The sequence below is a fragment of the Embiotoca jacksoni genome, unplaced genomic scaffold (genome assembly GCF_022577435.1).
Source record: "Embiotoca jacksoni isolate LCO1_2020_lvr unplaced genomic scaffold, fEmbJac1.0.p SCAF_7, whole genome shotgun sequence".
Lineage (NCBI taxonomy): Eukaryota > Metazoa > Chordata > Actinopteri > Embiotocidae > Embiotoca > Embiotoca jacksoni.
This window is the reverse complement of record NW_027185425.1, coordinates 22,187,121-22,209,143: the sequence shown is the minus strand read 5'-3', so window position 1 is coordinate 22,209,143 and position 22,023 is coordinate 22,187,121. Positions and strand designations below refer to the sequence as shown.

The following is a 22,023-nucleotide window of genomic DNA, read 5'->3' as shown; positions in this document are numbered from 1 at the left end:
TAGGTAAGTCTGATGCGTGGTTTAACAGTACACAGCAGTAAAATGTTCTCACTGTGTTGAACTACTTTTCAGTGTACCCACTTTCAATGAAATAAACTTACACAACACTTATTACCCTTAACTGTCCTGCACATTTTACTCAATCAGGGTATATCAGGGTATAATGGCAAAAAAACAACAACATTGTCTAAGAAACTGCAGAACAATGACATAGACACAATATGTATGATGTTTTTTTTTTTTCTTTTCTCCCTGTGGTGTTTAAGATAAGTTAAGATGAACTTTAACAATCCCTGAGGGGTAAATTATCAGTTACAACAGCAGCACAATATGAACCAGGTTAGGTATAAAACATAAGCAAGATATTTACACAATCAGTGTATTTGCTTGAGGTGTAATACTGCACATTATAGCAAATAATATAATCATGAATACAATACAGTATATAAAGTTAGAAAAAGTAAATTTCAGTGTGACTGTATTGCATTTATGATTTATGAGCTGTACTTGATTATTTTCCACCCAGAATACTGTTACAAGTATTGCAAAGAAAAAACTCCCATTGTTATATTTGAGTCACATAATAATTTGTAGGTCATGAAAATATAATACTGCAGTGCATTTCTGGCCATATTTACACAGGCCAACCTACAATATGTCCATCAGATCTACATGTACATGGCTGCACCAGCTTTTTAACAGTCATTCAAATGCAAATGTTTATCCTGCTTTAGCTTATTTGTCCCTCAACGCTATTGTGGGTCGGCCTCAAACTTCATTCTCTGCTGAACAGTGGTAATATCTATGGTATTCAAAGACAACATTTTTTGAATAGTCCTTCAAGATATCTGCACAATTGGTAAATACTTAAATACATTATGTAGTGGAACTACATATTAGGGATGTGATAAGTACTTGGATGAAATGAGTATCCGATTAGGGTGACCAGATCTCAGCACATCAAATGTGGGGCAAAAAGTATTTGTGTGGGACAAAAGTGGGACATGTTACCAATGCTGAGAGGTAATCTGAAGTTTTGATATGTCTATCCAATTTAAAATAAACAAACAATAGACAAATATAGACAATGTTACAGGTCAGGCTGTTAGCATGTGAAGGACTAAACAAATGGATTTCATTTGAATGCAACTTTCCAAACTCCCACTTGAAGTAAACACAGTCAGAATAAAAGGAAGGTGAAGTTTGACAGTAAATAAGGTGCAAGTTTACTGGCTTTGCTCTTCATGCTGTCTTCACAATGAACCTACTGTTGTGAGATGTTGTTCAGAACGGTTGGAAATGTTTCCTGACACTTCTGAAGCACTTCTACTGTTCTGCTAAGAACACTCCTCTTCTTTGACATCATCAGAACCTCTTCTCTGGCATCATCGGATTCTCCTCTGTGACATCATCAGATTCTCTTCAATTCAATTAAATTGTATTTATATAGCGCCAAATCACAACACAGGTTCATGGCACTTAACACATTAAAGTCTTTACAGCAGAACTTTGCAACATCATACAGAGAAACCCAACAATTCGACAATTCCCACATAAGCTAAGAGGGAAAAACTCCTCTTTAAGGGAGAAAACCTCCAACAGAAGGAAGGAAAAACTCCCTCTTAACAGGAAGAAATCTCCGACAGAACCAGGCTCAGAGGTGGGCAGCCTCAATCTGCCTTAATTTGCGACTCTCTCTGCTTGTACACAGGTTAATTTCTGACATTGTTTTGTTTCAATCAGGTTTGCATAAAATATCTTGGAGAACTTTGCTCTTATCGGACGAGTTGCAAGTTACAGCTCGTGACTCACTGCTTTTCCAGTTATGGTTATGTTTTCCTCCATGGGCTCACTCCTTCCTCATTAAAATATATGTCAAAATGTGAGCTCGGTAAAAATGGTTTCATAATTTTTTTTATAGACATTTGTAAACATGATGCATCTGTATGAGAACTGAGCAAAGATGAAGATCATGTGATATAGATAAAATCACTGGAATACCCCAGAGCTAGAGTAGTAAAAAATAGTAGACCTCTAGTTGGGATTTTATCAAACCACTATTTTCAACTTTGCTAATTATGCATTTTAACACAAAATTATTTTAATAGAGATTTGTTTACGTCAAAAGTACAGGTTGAAGTTTTTTTTTCGCAAAGTTTGCATTGCAGAAATAGAATGATGCCGTTTACATGCACAATCCAAAATCAGGTTGGTTTGGTCAAGAGCTCTCAATCCATAAGGATTATATGGAAATGAAAACTATTTTAGTGCATGGCACCAGAAAATAGGAAAACATCTGTTATCCCTGTATCTCAGCAGGAGGTCTTCTAATGGATTTACAAATAAAATAAGAATTCCATATTTCACTGTTAAGGAAATAATGTTTTTTCATGAAGGCATCAAATAGCAGCCTTCATTTCCAACCTTTTCACAGTCTTTTTCATCATAGACATGTGTTGATCGTATGAATACAGATTGGCTGCCTGCTGCCGCTCTTATTTCTCTCACCTTCCTATCCAAAACCGGCTGGTGGGATGCGCATCTCACACTGGTTTTCATTATCCCTGTAAATGCCAATGCCAATCTTTTGTTGGAACCATGGGAAAAATGGGAGGAACACCAGATGAGAGGTCTGGAGTTTGCAGGGTCATGTATGTCCAAAAAGAGCAATCCCATTATTGAAGGAGTGAAATCATTTCACACACATCTTTATTTTGTTGTGCTGGTAAGATACATTGGGGAAACAACTGTATAAAAATGCTTTCTTTCCTCCTTCCATGTGGCCTGATGGCTATTAAGTAGATTTACACAGATGCAGTTATTGTGTATTTATATAATTTACTTCCCGCAAATATCAAGGTTTTGCACGCTGTTGATTTGTAGCCATCTGCTAACAAGGAACTCAATGAAACCTAAAAGACAAAAAAAAATAATTTTATGTGAAATTCCAAACCAGCTGGAGGCCAACCATGCTCACAGTTAATGTTAATTAACTACCTCTGGTTCTTTTAACCTTTGCGTTTTTGCACATGCTGAAGCAGGGAGTGTTGGAGCTGTAGTAAGAGTGTCAACTCAAAAACGTTTAAAGCATCATGCTTTTTATGAAAAAGAAATATCCATAAAAAGAAAGTCAAAAACACAATTAAGAAGATGTAAGCAACTGACTAACCAGTGTGCTTGTCTCCTATAATGTAACATGCAAATGTAAAGCATCCTTGGCTGACCAGCTACCTACCTACAGTACTGTGACGATACCTTAATGGTCACTCAATCTGAGTTAACAAATACAAGAGCAGCAATATGTGAGGGATTTCCATTTTAGGTGATTTAATTTTTTTATGTTTAAAGGGGGTGACGCTTTGCATGATACATGACACCCTTAGGGGTGTAGACACTGGAGATGGTGTTGATGAGGTTAATTCAGTTTTTATTGCACCAAATCACAAAATAAGTCATTAGAGATCACTTAACACTGGAAGATCCTACATAGAAGCTTACACATTATAGAGGAACCTACCAATTCAATGATTTGCACAAGCGACAGCTGGAAGAAAAACAACCTCCCCTTTAATAGAAAGAGGACCTCTGGCAGGGGAAGCAAAAAAAAGAGAAGTTTTTTAACAAGGGGGGAAACACACACGCGCGGGACATGATCGATTTTGAACATGGTTTTTGATTGCTTTTGTTGTTTGAATATAGTTCTTGTCAGCCAGTCAAATCACAGTGAACTACTCCACGCCAAGGTTGCTGGCCATATCACCGGATAAAATAGGGGTATTTGGTAATTAGTGTAAACAAAATTTTTAAAATACTGAGCCCTATTGATAATTCTATCATCACCCAGCTTGGAGTAGAGTCATGGTTTGAGGTTATGGGAACATTTTTCCATTACTATAGTCTGACTAGGTTTTTTGTGATCTACATATTTGATTTGTTTTGGTGACTGTGCTTTAACATCAAACATCATAATTCTAATTATTTTAAAGAACTTTAATATAAATACAAATTACTTAACTTAAAATAATTGACAGTAATCAGTGTTGAGTACTGTTGTGAGGTTTACACTGCCAATTATTTTTTTCTAAGGATTTATCAGCTTTTTCGACCAGATTAAAACATTTGTTGGAAAATGTAGTTAAATGTAATGTTACATTCATTTAATTAAGTAATTGAAATAGTCACATTTCTTATAATTTTTTAACAGAGTAACTTGCAATCTGTAAACAATTTCATTTCAAAAGTGTGTTGCCTCCTTGCTTGTCTTAGTGAGTGATAGCTAATGTAGGCCAGCGGGAGCACAATCACCCTCTATTAGTTTCAATGCTGACCATCGTTATGGAGATAATTGTGCCATTGAGTAGCATGTTCAGAAACTAGGGTGAACATGTGAGACAATACTGCCTGTTGAGGAGCTAATACTTTATGGCTATAAACATGCTGGGCTTTTTAAAGAGCTTGCTATGGATGAAAACACCAGCCCAGATGGCTACGTAGCTTTTCAGCCTTTTGTTTATATACTTCATTAAAGATTTATTTTCCAATTGTTTTTAATCACTAACTACTCCATTTAACCACTTACAATACTGTACATACCTTAAATGAACAGTGTTTTATCAGAAATCCTTTTCCTCCCGTCGTGTATCTCCTCTTTTCTTGCCAATGAAAATAATTACTGCCAGTGAGAGATGTCAGATCTGTGACTGCAGCTGTCACTTGTGTTTGGGGCAGGTTCTTGCTGATCCGGGCTTTCTGCCTGCAGCTGTAGGCTAATTCACACTGCTGGTCCTCCTGTTGACATTTTCATTGCCGTATCAGAGCTATATTGAGTTAAAACATAAATCACTGTTTAATACAGTCTTTGACTTTATACTTCGAGCACAATCAATTTAAATATGCTCCTGTGACAGTTACACCACATACTTTTTTCCATGGCAATTGGAGGTTGTATGCTGCCAGTCTAACAGATTACATTATTTGACCAAAATCTGCACGTTTTCTTTTCAAAAATAATTGTGAAATGGGGATTTAAAATTGATTCATTTTTATCAATACATTTTGTACAGGCATAAACTGTGTAGGGACCACGGTGCATCGCGTACTTTGGCAAAGCATAAACACTAATGACTTTGGTCATCCCTTGAAATGTCACCGTTACGTGAATGTTTCACTTGTCCAATGAAATTGGTCAACATCTATCAGACTTAGTGCAACAAAATGTTTTGCAGACATTCTTCAGGTTCTGAGTGAAATGTCTTCACAAGTATTTGATGAATTGTAACTTTGTAACTAACATTAATGTTCCAATCCAGGACAAACTCCTACCATATTACCAATCCTCTGAATTTACATCAAGCATCATCATCAGGTCAATTTCTCTCAAGCTAATTCTTTAGTTTAGGATCAAACACCTGCTAACTTGCTTAACTATGAACTTGCTTAACAAAACTCCAACTTAAAAAGCGTTCTTAACAACATTAAATTTATAATTATGATGGGTAAATTATAATTTTTCTGACAGCTACTTTTATCCAATATGTTAAACCCTTACACAACCAACTCTGCAGTCATTCATCCTTATTTGCTATCCATCTATTATCACATTGCTGTACATTTGTAGTCATTACAACTGCAAACATTTTCTGTTGAAGTGTGTATTCAAAAGAAGAAAATAAAACTGAGTTTTCTTCACATAACAAAATGTGCAACACGGGTACTAATAGTAATTTTGCCATTACATTTCTTGCGTGCTGCTACTGAGGGTAAGTCACTGGAGTCAGTTCATTGGAGCCCAGTTGCTCCTGATGGGAAGAAATTATCCACCTGTGCTCTGTGATTAATGTCAGATAATCCGATTCCCTGTTCTTTACCAATCTTAAGCTCACACTCGTATGTTTCATAACTTTTCCCATAATTTCTGATATAGCTGCTAGAACCCTTATGAGGTTGAGTGGTGCTTTCCCAAGTCTGGACCTGCAAAAGTTCCCAGTACTGTAACACCATATGAGGCTAATGACATTCAAGGCTGCGCACACACAGCTAATTTATATGTTGCATCTGTGTGGATGGAATCGTCAGCTATTTTTGCTCTTTATCAGCTGCACCCCGAAATGGACTTTTCTGTTGAAGTTGCTTAAACCTATAATTGCATTCTAGTATAATCATTTCATTGGAAGAGAGTGATTTAACAGTAATTACGTATTTGTCAGGCCAGTAGTATTGTACAAGGAATAACTTAGTTTCCAGGTACTTGATCTAGAAAGGCAATGGTATTGTCTACACAAAGCACTTTAAAATATACATAATATCAGTTTTTCTGTAGAATACTAGTACTTAATGCCATCAGCAGGTAATGACTGGAATTGAATGGTCTCCACTGGAATGGTTCATGAAAGACTGACCATGAAAAGGTGCTTATCCACTCTTACCAGACCCATTGGTGGAACGATTTAATAATTTTGCCTATTCATTTAAAAAAAATGAGCCAATTTAGCATGGCTAAATTAACTTTACATTGACAGTGGAAGCTGTATAGGTGCTACATGAACAATGACTCGTTCTGCTAGAGCAACTGCTTTGCTAGAGGGATGCCAGCAGTAGTTGTTAAAGAATAATTCTGGTTTAATACTTACTGTCTTAGGCAACTGGCTGTGATGACATAGACAGCCACAACTACAAATAGCTGAGTTCTGGGAATGCTACACAAAAGTCGCACACCAGTCATCAGACAAGCCAAGTTGTAAACATCAGAAGTTTATTCAAAGCATTAATTTCACACTACTTGGTGATAAAACCCAAAGTGAATGCGACTGAACTGTTAGTCTGCTCCCTCAAAGCACAGGAAACACTTTAGGTCAAAGGTGAGCAATGGAGTCAGTCTGAAACCATGGTGGATGTTTAAAATTAAGCTAACCTTAGGGTTTTTCAGCGTGTCTGATTGTTGGACAGCTTGTGATTTTTGCATCATTAACCTTATTTTTTTGGCTTTATTGCAATGCTCTCAGACCTCAGCTAATAGCTTGATGAGTGCAATGTTATTATTCCCATTACAAAAGTAAGACAGAGGTTGTAATACACTGGAATGAAATCCTTTAAGATAATAACATAATCAATACTCTATCACTTTCCTCTGCAAAAATCATGACCACGCACTGAGACACTTCCCTGACTTCTCTGTCCACTTACTCTTTACAGGTCCATGGGGTCGCTGTATGGGAAGTGAGTGTGGGCCAGGAGGCAGCCAGAGCAGGGCAGTATGGTGTGCCCATTCTGAAGGCTGGACCACCCTACATACCAACTGCGACCAGGCAGAACGGCCAGACAACCAGCAGAGCTGCTTCAGAGTGTGTGACTGGCACAAAGATCTCTACGACTGGCAGCTGGGTGCCTGGAACCAGTGTGTGCCGGTGTCGATGCGCAGTGCCGGGGTGCAGCGCCCTGTTGTTTGCACCCGGGGAGAGGAGGGCATCCAGACACGTGAGGTGGGCTGCGTTCAGAAAGTGAATGGTGAGCCTGCAGAGGATGTAATATGCGAATACTTTGAACCTAAACCACGCCTAGAGCAGGCCTGTCTTATCCCATGTCCACGGGACTGTGTGGTGTCTGAATTCAGCCTATGGACTCCCTGTTCTAAGACCTGTGGGATGGGCTTACAGAACCGGATCCGATTTGTTCTGGCTCCACCGATGTTTGGTGGGGCACCCTGCCCAAATCTCACAGAATTTCAGACATGCCAGCCAGGTCCCTGTGTGGGAGAGGAGAGCCTTTACAGCCTCAGAGTGGGACCCTGGGGCCCCTGCTCGATCCCACTGCCAAGGCAGGCCAGACAAGCTGACGAACCCCCCAGAGAGAGTGACACACGACCTAGGGAAAGTGATAAACTCTACAAGGAGTTTGAAAAGCAGTCCAGAGAGGGAGAAAAACCCTTCAGAGGAGGTGACAAACAGATCAGACAGGATGAAAAACAGTACAAAGACGGAGACAAACGGTCCAGAGAGGGAGATAAACTGTCCAGAGATGGTGACAAACCAGCAGCACCCAACAGAAAAGTCAGCAGGGCAAACAAAAAACCAGACAGACCATCCCGACAGGCAGATCGGCCCAAACGACAGAAAAAAGCTAAAAACAAGGAGAAAAGAGAGAAAATGAGAGAGAAAGTCCGAGAGAGGTTAAGGGAAAAAGGAAAAGCAAAGGATCCTGAGACAAGAGAACTTATCAAAAAGAAGAGGAACAGGAATCGTCAGAACCGCCCAGGAGGAAAGTTTTGGGACTTGCAAGTTGGTTACCAGACAAGAGACGTGACCTGTGTGCATAAGAGTGGGAATATTGAAGCTCTCAGGTAAGAATGACCAAAAAAAAAAATTCCTCGTGTCACCTCACTGTTTCATATTTCATCTACAATGATGTGTTGCTATTAAGTTGACCAGTGTTCAGAATATTTTCAGTTGTGTTCAGTTTTTAAAAAGCTAGACTGGATAATAAATTGTTTTTTTGTTTTATAAACTGATGTGCCTAATTGTTTGGTTTTTAGTACATTTTAGTTGATTTGATCAATTACTATATCTCTTTACATTTACTTTTAACTGAATTTAATTGATTATATTTATTTATCTTTATATATATATACACTTGTACGTTGGTTTTATTTACTGGTATATATTTTACTCTTTATTATTTAGTTTAATCTTTAACGTCTGCCCTGCACCTCAGAGGGGAAAGTATGTTGATGTGAGTGTGATTTGTGTGTGTTGGGGGAGTGTTTTTGTGTGGAAAGCACTTTGTATTACATTGTGTTTGGGAGTGCTATACAAAATAAAGTCTGATTGATCATTTCATTAGGACCAGAATGAAGATTTTGTTAACATCAAAGATAAGGATTTCAGGTTTTGGAAATTAGGGTTTGGTAAAAGTACATTTCAAAGTTAGAGTTGCTGGTTTGAATGTAGTCAGACAATCCTGTGATTTCAGAGGGTTACAGTGCATCCGGAAAGTATTCACAGCGCTTCACTTTCCCCCCATTTTGTTATATTACAGCCTTATTCCAAAATGGATTAAATTAATTTTTTCCCTCAAAATTCTACACACAATACCCCATAATGACAAAGTGAAATACATTTTTTTGAAATTTGTGCAAATCTATTAAAAATCAAAAATGAAAAAAATCACGTGTATAGAAGTATTCACAGCCTTTGCCATTGTACTCAAAATTGAGCTCAGGTGCATCCTGTTTCCACTGATCATCCTTGAGATGTTTCTACAACTTGATTGGAGTCCACCTGGTAAATTCAGTTGATTGGACATGATTTGGAAAGACACACACCGTCTATATGAGGTCCCACAGTTGACATACATGTCAGAGCACAAACCAAGCCATGAAGTCCAAAGAATTGTCTGTAGACCTCCGAGAGAGGATTGTATGGAGGCACAGATCTGGGGAAGGGTACAGAAAAAAATTCTGCAGCATTGAAGGTCCCAATGAGCACAGTGGCCTCCATCATCCGTAAATGGAAGAAGTTTGGAACCACCAGGACTCTTCCTAGAGTTGGCCGCCCGGCCAAACTGAGCGATCGGGGGAGAAGGGCCTTAGTCAGCGAGGTGACCAAGAACCCAATGGTCACTCTGACAGAGCTCCAACGTTGCTCTGTGAAGAGAGGAGAACCTTCCAGAAGGACAACCATCTCTGCAGCACTCCACCAAGCAGGCCTGTATGGTAGAGTGGCCAGACGGAAGCCACTCCTCAGTAAAAGGCACATGACAGCCCACCTGGAGTTTACCAAAAGGCACCTGAAGGACTGTCAGACCATGAGAAACTAAATTCTCTGGTCTAATGAAACAAATATTGAACTCTTTGGCCTGAATGCCAAGCGTCATGTTTGGAGGAAACCAGGCACCGCTCATCACCTGGCCAATACCATCTCTACGGTGAAGCATGGTGGTGGCAGCATCATGCTGTGGGGATGTTTTTCAGCGGCAGGAATTGGGAGACTAGTCAGGATGGAGGGAAAGATGAATGCAGCAATGTACAGAGACATCCTTGATGAAAACCTTCTCCAGAGCGCTCTGGACGTCAGACTGGGGCAAAGGTTCATCTTCCAACAGGACAACGACCCGAAGCACACAGCCAAGATAACAAAGGAATGGCTTCGGGACAACTCTGTGATGTCTTTGAGAGGCCCAGCCAGAGCCCAGACTTGAACCCGATAGAACATCTCTGGAGAGATCTGAAAATGGCTGTGCACCGACGCTCCCCATCCAACCTGATGGAGCTTGAGAGGTCCTGCAAAGAAGAATGGGAGAAACTGCCCAAGAATAGGTGTGCTAAGCTTGTAGCATCATACTCAAAAAGACTTGAGGCTGTAATTTCTGCCAAAGGTGCTTCAACAAAGTATTGAGCAAAGGCTGTGAATACTTATGTATGTGTTATATTTTCGTTCTTTATTTTTAATAGATTTGCAAAAATTTTAAACAAACTATATTCACTTTGTCATTATGGGATATTGCGTGTAGAATTTTGAGGGGGAAAATGAATTTAATCAATTTTGGAATAAGGCTGTAACATAACAAAATGTGTAAAAAGTGAAGCGCTGTGAATACTTTCCGGATGCACTGTACACTTTAAGGTTAGGGTTAGGTGCCCAGATCAGGTTTAGAGTTTAATATGTTAGAGATTGAAGAGTGAATTTCTGGGAGAACAGAGGAGTCCACAGACTGAACACATGAAAGGTGCACGCTTCAAACAAAGATCTTTCACATGTGGAAAAAAGTAATTGCTGACTTAAGTAACATACTTAACGTAACATAACCTTTGGGACTTATGTAACGGAACCAACCTACGACTATGTTACAATATCAATCATGTGTCTCTTATTATTACCATGACAACGAATGTCCAGTACACTTGTACTCTCCAGCAATTATATAGGTCATTAATAATGGCCTGCTGAATCTACCAGTGACTTTAGAAGGCTCCTACTTGCCCATATATACGGGACAGATGTGTTACCTTAATCGCCTATTCGATAGTCTGATAACAGTCAAACGCGGTGCTCTATACATATTATTCTCCATTTAGGTCAATGTCCATGTGGTGTCCAAGAGCCATGCTCTTTGTTAGGAGATGGATGGCCTCATTCTATCTCTATGTGCTTGCTCAGCTCGAAAAGAGGCCACTGAACACCGTCAGATACATACTCAGAAAATCAAGGCTCTTGTGTTACATTTGCTTTTAATGCCTGCAAGAAGAGCATAAAAAAAAAATCATTCAAACTTCAAGCAAATGGCAATCGTCTCACAGCGTTCAAGCAGAATATTATATTTGCATGATACACAGCTGGATTAGTGTCTGCTTTAGAATATTTACCCAAAAGAGAGCCACATATCTGTTCTCATTTCCAGTAACACATTGAATGCACAGATGGCTAAAGCTTTAAAAAGGCTTAGCTGATAATGATAACTGTATTACTGGATGGAACGTACCCAGGATCAAGTTTATTTACAGTTGGAGACATCATTATGGGATTTCTAATTTCATGTAATGGCTAAAACTGCTAATTATATCCAAATGTCCAGACTTTAAATGAAAATAAACTGTAAGCCTCTTCTGGACCTTTATCAAGTGTTTTACAAAACAAACACATACTGTAATTATTATATTATTGTAATTCTTTTAGGTATTTAAAAAAAACAAAAAAAAAACGTATATATCAAAATTATTCATGCATATACATGTTTTAATATTGGAATGCCATGCTAAAAAACAGCTTCTAGGCACAACAAAAACATTGCCATTTCTGTAAATTACAAATCAAAATGTCTGTTAAATACTTGTCCATCTAAAGCCAAAACAGAGAACAAGTAGAGTAACATTGTTATAGCATCGCATAAACTGTGATGTCACTGACCTGGTAGGGGTTCATGGTTCAAATGATTTGTAATTTGAATATACACAAATATACTGTATTCAGGAATGTGCCATCTAAAAGCAATAATAGTATTACCTTAAAATTAATTTTTTAAACATGGAACATTAACAATTTCAGTTTATACTCGTATTGTGCTTCAGTGCCACACATTCTCATATTTCCAGACAAAATTACAGTTCATGTGATTGGTACCAAACTACTGCAGCAAAGTGAAATTGGAGCTTTTCTGCCGCAGGGCAGGGTATACTCTGTTTTTTGTGACTCCTTGTTTCCTCAAATCTCTTAGACAGGTGAAGGATAAAAAGTTAGCACGACTCATAAACCAAGAATAGCCATATTAATGGGAAATTATATTTTAATGTTAAGGTGTAGAGCATCTTTCTGCTTGTTTCTACTTAAAGTTTCCAGAGTGAATGTGAAGACAGCAATGGTTGGTGAATAAAGTAGACATGAATAGTTGGAGTGGAAAGTATGGTCAAAGTTAAATCAAAGAGAAAACTTCCATTTATTTCTGTATAAGTTTACATTGGCATGATTAAAGCACAGTTTAGAGACAGACCTTCAATGTCTGCAGAAGAGCTGTGGTAGAAAATTAAAGAAAGGAAGAAAATGAGTAGAGATGCTATGCTTGTTCACAGAGCTGATAACATTCAGAGGTTTAGGGGACTTCAGGAAAGATGCACTGTTGACAGTGAAATGGTAGATAAGCTGAAAAGAAAAGTGAAGCAGTATGTCATTATCCCAAATGGCCTCTCAGCCTCTACAAAACAAAACAAAGAAATACAAGTGTCTTTCAATCCTATTTTAATCAAAGCAACACTGATGTAAAGCAGCCACTAAAACAGCTGGTGAGGCATCACTTTTGCCTTCTTGAAGAGGGAAGTTATTCAATATATATTTTGTCGTTGTCTCTGTTGTCTAATCTAAAGAAAAGCATCTGGTTTTTTTTTTGACGCAATTCGGTTATTGCACTTGAACATTTGTAACTGGACATGCCACTGCTGGATTTATAATTATGAACAAGAATACATTCATTTACAAATTTCTGGGAAAACATTTACAATCGATAACATGACGTAACATAACATGATGTTCTCGTTAAATTAGCGTGGCTACTGTAAGGGTTCAGGATAGAAAGTAAACTTCACTATAATTGTGATAATAACCATAGGCCCAGCAGCCACTCTGTTGTGGCTAAGTCTAATCTGATCCAATATCTTTATTTTCATCCTCTGCAGTCTGTGCTCTCAGGAGATGTTGCCAGTGACCTTCCAGGCTTGTGTGATGACCAAAGACTGTGATGTGACCGAGTGGTCTGAATGGTCACTTTGCTCCAAGAAGTGCTATGACCCCAACGGGCCCAAGGGGGAGCGGACTCGCACCAGAAAAGTGAGCCAGTTCCCAATAGATGGAGGAGCAGATTGTCCAATGCTGGAGGAGAAGGAACCCTGCAGCCCCCAGGGAGACGCAGTGCCACCATGCATTCTGTAAGTACTGGACAAGGACAATGTAGCCAATGCAGTACAAGTGCAGCTTGTTTGCTAAAAGTGCGTCAAATTGTTTAAGTCTTCTCAAGTTTACAGAACTAAAAACATTTGACTGATTTCTGAAAAAAAAAAAAAAAAAAAAAAAAAAAAAAAATTGGGCCTCATTCGCCAATATCTTCTTAAGATTTATCTTAAAATTTTCTTAGGAAAAGCCTGATTCATGAGATATAAGATTCATGATATGTTCTTAAATCTCAGATTTGTTGACACCTCTATATTATTATATTAATGAAAAAGGTGCTTGTTGTTCCTATAAATTCCCCACTAATATCAAAGGATATGAGACTGCAGGGCCATATGCACACAGAGTCACAGAAATTGAGGGCGAAAAGAGAAGTTGAGAAAAATAAATAATGCCGACAGACGGTGGAGCAGCGGACTCCAAGAGAAAGAGAAACTCAAGTAGTTCTGAAGCGGAACTGCTGCTGCAAAAAGTGAACAGCAAAACTGCTGTCATATTTAAAAGCATACTGGGTGTAAAATTAAAAAAACAAAAAAAAACAAAAAAAAAACAAAGGATGTGATTGCTTGTTCAGTGAACGCTGTATCAGCAAAATGGTGCAAAATCAATTAGATAAAAAGAACCAGCAGCATGCAGCCTTTACCTTCCTGCAGTAGTACCTTTATACAGTACCTGCACTCAGATCCTGTTCAACTGCCCAGAAACCCTTACATTTTTTTACATAAATTAAAGAATAATAAAAACACACAGAAACATCTGTTTTGTCAGTGATGTGATTGCTTTTTTAGATTAATTTTAATATGTAAAGAATCGTACTGTGTAATCCAATTAATTGTAATTTTCAAGCAGACAATTTATTGCTGTCAAACTTGGACAGCATGTCAGTTGTCCCGTCCTTGGAGTATTAATGTAGTGTGTATAAAAAAAAAACACAATGCTTTTAAAAAGTAATGAAAATAATTAAATTGATGAATTATGAAAATTATCATTGTAGAATAAATACTATAGTTTTATACCACTGTAGAATTGAAAAAAAAAATGCAGTAACCAGTTTTGTGTGTACATTTAGTACTTACCTGAGAACAAATCCCAAATAAGAAAATATTGGTGAATGCCAGAATCTAGTTTTGAGAAGAAAGTTCTTCTTAAGTGTGACTGGTAAGTGAGACACATTGTACATGATCTCAGGCATGAATACCTATTACATGTGCTGGCTAAACATCTTCAGATGACAGGGTGCCCATCAGTTTTCCCTTTAATAAGGCTTTTACTGATGTTAATGTTAGTCCTGCCATGTTTTCATATTAGTTTGAAAAGCTGTCACTGATTTCTCAGTGTTCAGCTGGGATCGGCTCCATCCCCTTCTGACCCTTTAATAAAGGGTAAACTGGCAATGCTAATGGGTAAGGATTTCTCTGGTAGCCTGTTGGTTTCAATACTCCATGCTAACATTGCACCCGTTCGTTGTTAAGGGATATCATGCCTTTATGCTATCTATTCTGTCCTCAGAGTAGGTGTCAGACCACACTTCGACAGATAGCGAACATACTGTTGTATAGAGAGTCAGACGAAGAAGTAAAGTTGAATGAACGTTTACTGTTTGTTTTCCTCTTCTCGTGTACAACAATCTTTTTTATAAAACTGAAATAAGGACAAAATAAATCACTCAATCAGTATGTATGTCAAAATAAAATTATATATCTTTTCTGATGTACCACACAGAATAAAACACTGTGCTAAATTACCTTCCTTTTCAACAAACAAGGCATGGCTTGATAATTCACATTTTTGCTGAGTCATCACAATGCTTTACCTTAACTTAGATGCTAAAAAATACTAGCTCCATAAAAACGTCCCTCTTTATGTTAAAGTTCTATGTAAACATTCAATAAGCAGTACAATTCAGCACACCTGATATTTTTGTACTCACAAGCATTGCTTCTCAAGGCACTCAACGTAAGAAAGGCAGAGGATTAGCTGCCCACATGTGATCCCTCACCTCTGCTGTGCGCTGGAATCATTGCTCTGGCCAAGTCATGTGACCCTATTGGCCAATGAATGAAGAGAAGACTTCTACTGCTAAAACTAACTGCAATAACACATGCAACCACCAGGGGGATAAATTAAAATAATCTAAACATCAACCCAATAGACAGAACACTCCCCGCTTAGGATTGATAAATTCCACTATTTCAATTTCAGAACAGTTGAGAGTATAAGTCACTGAACTTGTATACATATACACATATATATATATTTTAACAGTCTTTGACGCTCATCAGTAAGACTGTCTCAGAAACAGGCCTTAGGAAAGTCTTTGCTGAACCAGATCTTGTCACTTTCAGTTCAACTTTCCTCACTTTGCCATCTTGACTGGGGAATGTCTTTGACACCAGTGCCAGTGGCCATTCATTTCGTTTTGCTTGGCTGTCTTTAAGCAGGACTAGATCGCCTACTTGGAGGTTGGGTTTGTCTTCCAGCCATTTGTTTAGTTTTTGAAGGGTAGGAAGATATTCCTTTCTCCACCTGTTCCAAAAACAGTCTGCAAGGTGCTGCACCTGTCTCCATTGTATATGGTGGAGGTCTTTGCTACTAAAAGTCCCCACAGGAGGAACAGGAGTGCAGAATTTCTGAGTTAGCAAGAAGGATGGTGTCAGTAGAAACGGTGACTCAGGATCTGATGAGATTGGTGCCAAGGGCTTTGCATTGATAATTGCTGTCACTTCAGCCATCAACGTGGACAGTACTTCATGGGTGAGGTGTGGGGCGTTGCTTTCCTGGAGCATCGAATCTAGAATACGGCGGGACATTCCGATCATGCATTCCCACACACCCCCCATGTGGGAAGAGTGTGGGGGGTTGAATGTCCACATGCAGCCTTCCTCTCCCAAGTACTTCCTAACTAAAGGCTCACTGGTTCCATTAATGAGTAGGCCTAACTCTCTGCAAGCGCCCTTAAAATTGGTTCCACAGTCCGAACGGATCTGTTTAACTGGGCCCCGCAAAGCAAAGAATCGCCGTAAGGCGTTGATGAAACAAGATGCATCCATTGACTCAATGAGTTCTATGTGCACTGCACGGGTGCTCATGCAGGTGAACAATACTGCCCACCTTTTGCTGTTGGCCTGGCCTCTGCGCATTCTCCTTGTGGTGACAGTCCATGGGCCAAACACATCAAGCCCCACATGGGTGAAAGGTGGTTCCATGCTCAGGCGGTCAAAGTGAAGATCCGCCATCTTCTGTACAACAGTTCTCCCTCGAAGTTTGTTACACAGGACACACTTGAGGATCATGTTGTTGATAGACCTCTTGGCTCCTATGACTCCCGCTGTGCGAACAGCACCCTCTGTGAACACACGGCCTTGGTGCTTCACTCTTTCATGGAAATGTCTCACAAGTAGTGTTGCTACATGGCTACGTCTAGGAATGATTTGAGGGAACTTCTCAGTTACATCGATCATGGCATGCTTCAGCCTGCCTCCAACCCTTAGTAGGTCATTTTCATCAACCCATGGGCTTAGTCCTTTCAGAGGACTGCTTTTGGGGATCGCCTTACCGGTGGTCAAGTTAGTAAACTCCTCACAGTAATTCTCTCTTTGAACGCAACTTACAATGTGATTTTGTGCTACAACCAGCTCCTCCGCTGTGAGTGGGTTTGATTGTTGGTTTTGCACTTGACTTTTGTATTTGGCACCTAGTTTCCAGTGATGAGCGAAACGCTTCAATAATGCTATAGCTCGCACTAGGGCCTTCCAGGAAGAAAACCGCTCGAAACGTTGTGAGCCCAAATTGGACTGGGGGCAGGAGAGTGTGGTGGCAAAAGGCCGTACTTCAACATCACTGTCAGGACGAATTAGATCATATGGCTCCTCTTCTGAAGCTGGTGTCGTCCCAGACTGAGCAAGGAATGGAGGTCCTCTGAGCCATGTTGTGCTGACGAGGTCAGCTGCACTTACAGATCGAGTGCCATGATCAGCGGGGTTCTGTGTGGAACACACATAGTGCCATTGCTTAAGGTTTGTTGATTTCCTGATTCGTTGAACTCTGTTACACACGTAGACATGGAATCGCCTGCTCTGGTTATGTATGTAACCAAGGACCACTCGGCTGTCAGTATAGAAGTGTACTGTATCCAAGCTCGTATCCAGTTCATTCTGGACTAGCTCAGCTACTTCAACTGCTAATACTGCAGCACCCAATTCAAGCCTTGGGATGGTGTGTGCAGCCACGGGTGCCAACTTTGCCCTCCCAAGTATGAATCCTATGGAGCATTCTCCACTGCTGTTGATCACCTTGAGGTAGGCCACAGAAACAATAGCCTTAACTGAAGCATCGGCAAACACATGGATCTCTTTTCTCTGTGCTGTCAAAAGGGTAGAGGTTGTGTAAGACCGCTGAATCTCCAACCCTTTCAGTTCATCCAAGGATTTTTTTCCATAACTTCCACTCTGCCTCCTTCTCCTCTGGAAGGGGTGTGTCCCAATCAAGATTTTCTGAAGAGATGAGCTCTCGGAGAATCATCTTCCCTCTGATGGTAACAGGTGCTACAAGGCCAAGAGGATCAAACAAACTGTTCACTGTAGCTAGAACACCTCTGCGTGTGAAGGGTTTGTCCAAAGATGCCACCTTGAAAGTGAAGACATCCTTCTTGAGATCCCAGCCCAGTCCCAAGCTACGTTGGATGAAGGAGACGCCATTATCCAAATCCAGATCTCTCAGATCCGTGGCATGGTCGTCTGTGGGAAAGGCTTCAAGGACTTCAGTGCTGTTTGATGCTATTTTGTGAAGTCGCAAGTTTGAGGAAGCCAACATCTCCTGTGTTCTCTTGAGCAGGTCAATGACCTCTGTGGCCGATGGGAGGGATGTTAGGCCATCATCAACATAGAAATTGCGCTCCACGAAGTGCTTAGCATCTTCCCCATATTCTGTCTCTCCATGCTGTGCAGCACGACGAAGACCATAGATAGCGACAGCAGGGGATGAGCTGTTTCCGAATACGTGCACCTTCATTCTGTATTCAGCAATCTCATTCCTGAAATCATTTCCTCTGAACCACAGGAAACGAAGAAAGTTGCGAGAGTCTTCGCTGACAAGGAAACTGTGGAACATTTGTTCAATGTCAGCTATGACGGCTGTGTTTTCCTGTCGGAATCGCAACAGGACTCCAAGCAAAGTGTTGTTCAAGTCTGGGCCGGTAAGTAGCACATCATTGAGTGAGATGCCATGGTATTGGGCACTAGAGTCGAAAACAACACGGATTTTTCCTGGCTTTTGTGGATGGTGTACTCCAAAAATGGGTAAATACCAACATTCTTCTCCTTCTGACAGAGGTGGTGCTAGCTCAACGTGGTCACAATCAAACATTTTCTGCATGAAGGCCACAAAGTGGGCTCTCATTTCTGGTTTCTTCTCGAGAGAATGACAAAGAGAGTTTAAGCGCATTACTGCCTGTTCTCTGTTGTTTGGAAGCTGTGATCGGGGTGCTTGAAATGGAAGGGGTGCTACCCAGCTGTTACTATCATCAATGTGCATTTTTCGGTCCATGACTTTTAGGAACTGCCTATCTTCAACAGAAAGGCCCACCTTTTCATCGTCTCGAGTTGTCTCAAAGATGTTCTTTCCGAGAGTGCAGTCACCTGAAGTTGGTTTGAAACTGTTTGACGAGACTTTCTGCCAAGCTGGCATGGTATGTTTTTCTTTGACATGGATCCGGTTGGGGCATGGAGTCAGGTAAGATGGACGCCCGTTTTCAAGCACACTAGTGCGGAATGAGGCCACCTCTGTTGGTCTGTGGGAAGGTCCCAAACAAACATCTCCGATAATAACCCAACCGAGGTCGAGCCTCTGGGCATAAGGGGAGTCATGTGGACCATTGCGTTGTTCTCGCACCTTATGCAATCGTAGGATGTCGCGTCCCAGGAGAATGAGTATCTGGGCTTCTGGATCCAAAGGTGGTATCTTATGAGCAATGGATCTGAGGTGAGGGTGATGTTTTGCAATCTCTGAAGAGGGGATTTCAGACCAATCTTCCGGCAGGTCATTGCATTCTATGAGAGTGGGCAGTAGGACATTAACTGTCCCATCTAAAGATTCAACTACAAATTTGGTTGCTCTTCTCCCTGAGGTCTCTGTGGTTCCTGCACATGTGCGGAGAGTATAAGGAGCCTCTGAGCCTTGAATATGAAACAGACTGAAAAAATCTGACCTGGCCAAGGATCTATTACTTTGTTCATCCACCATAATATAGACTCTTTTTGCTCTGTCTGGGTGAGCGTGGGGGTACACCTTGGCCAGAAGGATCTTTGAACAGGATCTGGAGCCTTTACCTATTCCACAGATCTCTGTGCACCTTGAGCTAACAGTTGGCTGAGGCACGTCTCCTTCGTACTCCCCGCCATGCTCTAAAGGGGTGTCGTTACTGACCCATGGAGGAGGTCCAGCATGTAGAGCGGTGACATGACTGTTGTCTCCACATTCAGCACATTTCAAGGTTGCTTTACAGCTCTTTGCAAAATGAGTAGTGGAGGAACAACACTTGAAACATATGCCATTTTCTTTTAGATACATCTTGCGTTCCTCTAATGATTTGGCTCTGAAACCTCTGCACTTCTTTCAGGGGTGAGGCTTCTTGTGAATTGGGCACTGTTTATCAATGTCATTGAGTTTAGTTGCTGAAACATTTGTCTGAGAAGCTGACTTGAGGTTAGAAATCAAGCCACCTACTTGAGATCCTGAACTGATTTCTGTCTTGTAAGTTGAAATGTGGCGTTTATCAAAGTCTTGTTTTCTTCCGATATACTCCGACTTTGTAACCACAGGGGTTGTTGAAAGAAAGAAACTTGGGTCGTTTCTTCGTCGTGCTTCATTACATATGAAGCTTGTAAAGAATGCAAATGGAGGGAAGGAAGTATGATGCTCCTCTTTGAACACTGAACCCTGCACAAGCCACTTCTGCAAACCACGAGGGAGCTTTTCAACAACGGGGTTTACACCCCTAGCGGTGTCCAAATATGACAGCCCAGGCAGATTTCCTTGAGATTTAGCAGCCTCCAATTCCTTTAATAAATCACCCAACTGTCTGAGTTTCACGGGGTCATCATGTTTAATTTTTGGGAAGTTCTCTATTTTTTCAAAGAGTGCCTTCTCCACAACTTCAGGAGAGCTATAGCACTCCTCCAAGCGTTCCCAAGCTCTCTGTAGACCTACTGCTGGGTTTGCCACATGTACAGAACGAACTCTTGTTACATGCTCTGCTGACTCACTTCCCAGCCACTTCGTTAAGAGGTCAAGCTCCTCACTGCCAGTTAAGTTTAGTCCACCGATAGCATTGTAGAATGACGACTTCCAGGCTGCATAATTTTCTGGTTTGTTGTTGAATTTAACAAGGCTGGAGTTCACTAGCTCACGACGTAGTAAATATCTTGTGATTTCACCTACCCCAATTCTGTCGTCGGTTTGTGGGTAATATGCTGCCCTATCAACTGGAGAAGTAGGCTGCTGGCCAAAAGAGGGTTGTGCTAAAGAACTAGAATTAGCCGTTGGGAAATCATGCGGTACAATATGATGTGATTGCGTCTGCCCTTTTGGCTGTGACCTGGAGATGTCGTTTTCCTGACCCATGGAGCTTTGACAAAACGCAGGTGTTGGGCTTTTGGGCTGTGCTGTTGCATGCATATCATCATAGTAACCACTCTGAGGCACAGCACTGAGAGGATACCAGTGTGTACTATGGGAGTGATGAGGATGCTCTCTCAACTGCTGGTGGGGTTGTGGGACTGGCAGACATGTACTGAGTTTAGCAGCTCCACAGTCAAAGTTATACAGCTGGGACTGTTGTTCGACATAGTCATGAGTACGCTGAGCAGCTCCTTCTGCTGTAACCTGAAGGTCCCACTTACTACCTCTGCGAGACTCTGGTTCAAGAGCAGCCTCCAGGACCTGAGCCTCTGCTTCAGCTGCTGCTACTTCCCTTTCACAGTTCAGAGTGGACAGCCCAGCCGCCATATGAGCTTCTTTCACTTTTAGTTCTGCCTCCTGTTGTGCAAATGCTGCACGTGCTTTAGCTGCTTGCACCTTAGCACGTGCTACCGCAGCAGCTGTTGTAGCAGATGATTTTGTTTTAGATGTGGAGGCAGAATATTCTGAAAGAGTTAAAAGGGGGCTTGTACGTTGAATATGAGCATCCGCGTCTGATTCCTGTTCATCATTCCTCGACATGGTGAAATAAAACAATGGCTTACACAAGCTTCCTTTCCTCTGTGTTGAAGTGCCCGCCGTGAAGTTGCTTTTTTACTATTCTGTCCTCAGAGTAGGTGTCAGACCACACTTCGACAGATAGCGAACATACTGTTGTATAGAGAGTCAGACGAAGAAGTAAAGTTGAATGAACGTTTACTGTTTGTTTTCCTCTTCTCGTTTACAACAATCTTTTTTATAAAAAAAGCATTGCTTCTCAAGGCACTCAACGTAAGAAAGGCAGAGGATTAGCTGCCCACATGTGATCCCTCACCTCTGCTGTGTGCTGGAATCATTGCTCTGGCCACGTCATGTGACCCTATTGGCCAATGAATGAAGAGATGACTTCTACTGCTAAAAC

At 40.7% G+C, this 22,023-nt stretch overlaps 1 protein-coding gene across 1 annotated transcript in view; it reads left to right on the top strand.

The window, feature by feature from the left end:
• Nucleotides 1-22,023, top strand: part of thsd7aa (thrombospondin, type I, domain containing 7Aa) — a 160,293-nt gene that overhangs the window by 43,889 nt on the left and 94,381 nt on the right. Inside the window, exons 2-3 of the mRNA XM_069176035.1 lie at nt 7,192-8,335; nt 13,157-13,405. Of these exons, the coding sequence (XP_069032136.1) occupies nt 7,192-8,335; nt 13,157-13,405 (1,393 nt within the window). The remainder of the gene's footprint in view (nt 1-7,191; nt 8,336-13,156; nt 13,406-22,023) is intronic.